General features: G+C 40.2%; 1 protein-coding gene across 2 annotated transcripts in view; it reads right to left on the bottom strand.

The window, feature by feature from the left end:
- VCL (vinculin) overlaps positions 1–2,431 on the bottom strand; it is a 117,741-nt gene that overhangs the window by 28,657 nt on the left and 86,653 nt on the right. For both annotated transcript variants that reach the window (XM_008578445.1, XM_008578444.1), the window contains exon 10: positions 1,999–2,174. In XM_008578445.1, coding sequence (XP_008576667.1) covers positions 1,999–2,174 — 176 coding nt within the window. The remainder of the gene's footprint in view (positions 1–1,998; positions 2,175–2,431) is intronic.

Consider the following 2,431-nt stretch of genomic DNA (forward strand, 5'->3'; position numbering starts at 1 on the left):
GACTGCCTGCCTGTGGGCTGACGCTATCTTCAGGTAGTATCAGAAGTGAATTGAAGGGCACCTAGCTGGTGTCCTCTGGAGAACTGCTTGCTTGCTTGCTTGCTTGCTTGCTTGCTAGTGGGGAAAAACCCCTAAACATTTGGTCACAGAAGTCAGTCTTCTGTGTTGATGATTGTGCTGTGAGAGCAGAGGAAAGACAATGTGTGTGGTTTTTTTTCTATTCATACATCACGGCTACTCCTGCTGCCGGCAGGTTATATAGAGGTTATATATATGTATGTTTATGTGTATGTTATAGTAATTAGTAATGATGTCAGTAGTGACCACACATGAAAGTCTGCTGTTATCACCATTACTATTAATTATCTCTTCATCATTGAGAAACATTAATGAGTGCCTACTATGTATATGAACTTGTGTTAGCTCCTGAGAATACAGTCTCTGCTTTTGAGTATTTTCAAATTAATAAGAATGTAAAGAGACTGTATTAATGGGCTGATATTAACAAACATAGACCCAACTGCAGAGACATTATATTATACAGTTGATAAATAATACATTTACCCCACCTAAATAATTCAAGATTTTGTGCATAAAACAGTGATTCCCAAGTGACTGAGCTTGATATAAAATCAAATTTGAGCACTTACCCAAGTTGGCCTCTATCACCACAACCTGCTGCCTAAAGTATGTCTACCCTACTGCTACCAAACTTATTTCATGATCCTAGGCAGGAGTCTGCTCTCTTAGCCAGGACTGCCCTCTTGATCAATATAAGACTTCAAAGAACTCTAAAGTACCTTTTACTGGGAAAAAAAAATTGGCATTCTCCTATGGAAGAACAGGAAATGAAATATGCAAGTTAAATGAAAAGCAGAACATCTCAAGACACTTGACTATGGTTATTCTGGAAGGTGGGGCTGAAGGACTGAGGTGGAGAAGAGAGCAACTTTTATTTTCAATGTTATACACTTCCTTAGCATTCATTTAGCACGTGTTGCAGTTTTTTGTTTTTTGGGGTTTTTTAAGAGAGAAAAATATCTATCAAAAGAAGAAAGTGGGCCGGCCCGGTGGCGCACTGCTACAGTGCGCCGCTTGGGAGTGTGGTGGCGCTCCCGCCGAGGGTTCAGATCCCACATACAGACCGGTTCCCGCTCACTGGCTGAGCGAGGTGTGGGAGCAACACCGAGGGTTGCGATCCCGTTGCCGGTCCCCGGTCCGGTACGGGGGCGACACTGAGGGTTGCGATCCGTTGCCGGACACGAAAATAGACAAAAAGAAAAAAAAAAAGAAGAAGAAAGCAACATCTCTTTTCCAAATCAAAGTAGGTGCCATGAAAGCCTTTAAGAGAGAAAGCTGTGGTGAAGACATTGTTACAGGAATAATCACTTAGGAAATATAATTTAAGGATCTTTTATAATTGCTGCTTAAGGCTGGCCAGTGAGCTCAGTTGGTTAGAGCACAGCCTTAACACCAAGGTCAGGTGTTCAGATCCCCACACCAGCCAGCTGCCAAAAAAAAAGAAATAACATTGCTGGGGAGAAGGAACAAAATACCTTCTTATGCCCACCCTCCCCCGACACATACACACACAGGAGTCTTCACAGCTAGCCACAAAAATTACTTTTCATATGTCTGGGGAACAGATATGTCACAAACATGATTAGCAGGGAAAGTCCTAGCTCAGAAATTTTAAAACTATATCACAAGTAAGTTCTTAGCCTCTTAAATTTATTAATTTAAAATTATGTGATTAGCAATAAATCATGGAACCTCAGTTACATTGTTGATAGAATAGAGGTAATACCTGAACTAGCTATATCACACAGAATCAGTGGGAATACAGTGGAGGAGAATCATATACGCATTTAACCTATGGGAATTCAACTACATGTGTTCTTAGGGAAAAAGAAGAGAGAGAGGGAGAGTGAGGGGAGAGAAAGAGAGAGAGAGAAAAAGATATTAAAGGGCAATGGAAAGGATTAAACAAATACATACTGTCTTCGTAGATCTGCTAATTTAGAAGTCAGAGCAGATATTTCTCCAAGGGAACGTAGGATGTCATCCCTTTCTTTAGGATCATCACATAATTCTGCTATTTTCCGAGCTTCAGCCAAAGCCCCTCGAATCTGTTCTTCTCCTTCTGGCCCACCATTTGGATCTGCAAGCCAATTCTACACACAGAAATGGAGAAAAACCACACTGTGATTTACTTATGAACCACGTTTTATTAAACTTAATAAGGCCAATAGAAGTATTTCTAAAGTACTCATAAGGTATGTCAGTAATCATTTAATGCTGATCAATCAATATAATGCTGATCCTTATTGTTTTATAGAGGTTCTTAGCTCAGGTAAGACCAAATCAATCCCTCTTTTCTTTCTGTTTTTTTGGCAGCTGGCTGGTAAGCCTCATCTTTTTATTTTTTTTA

The sequence above is a fragment of the Galeopterus variegatus genome, unplaced genomic scaffold (genome assembly GCF_000696425.1).
Source record: "Galeopterus variegatus unplaced genomic scaffold, G_variegatus-3.0.2 Scaffold1689, whole genome shotgun sequence".
Lineage (NCBI taxonomy): Eukaryota > Metazoa > Chordata > Mammalia > Dermoptera > Cynocephalidae > Galeopterus > Galeopterus variegatus.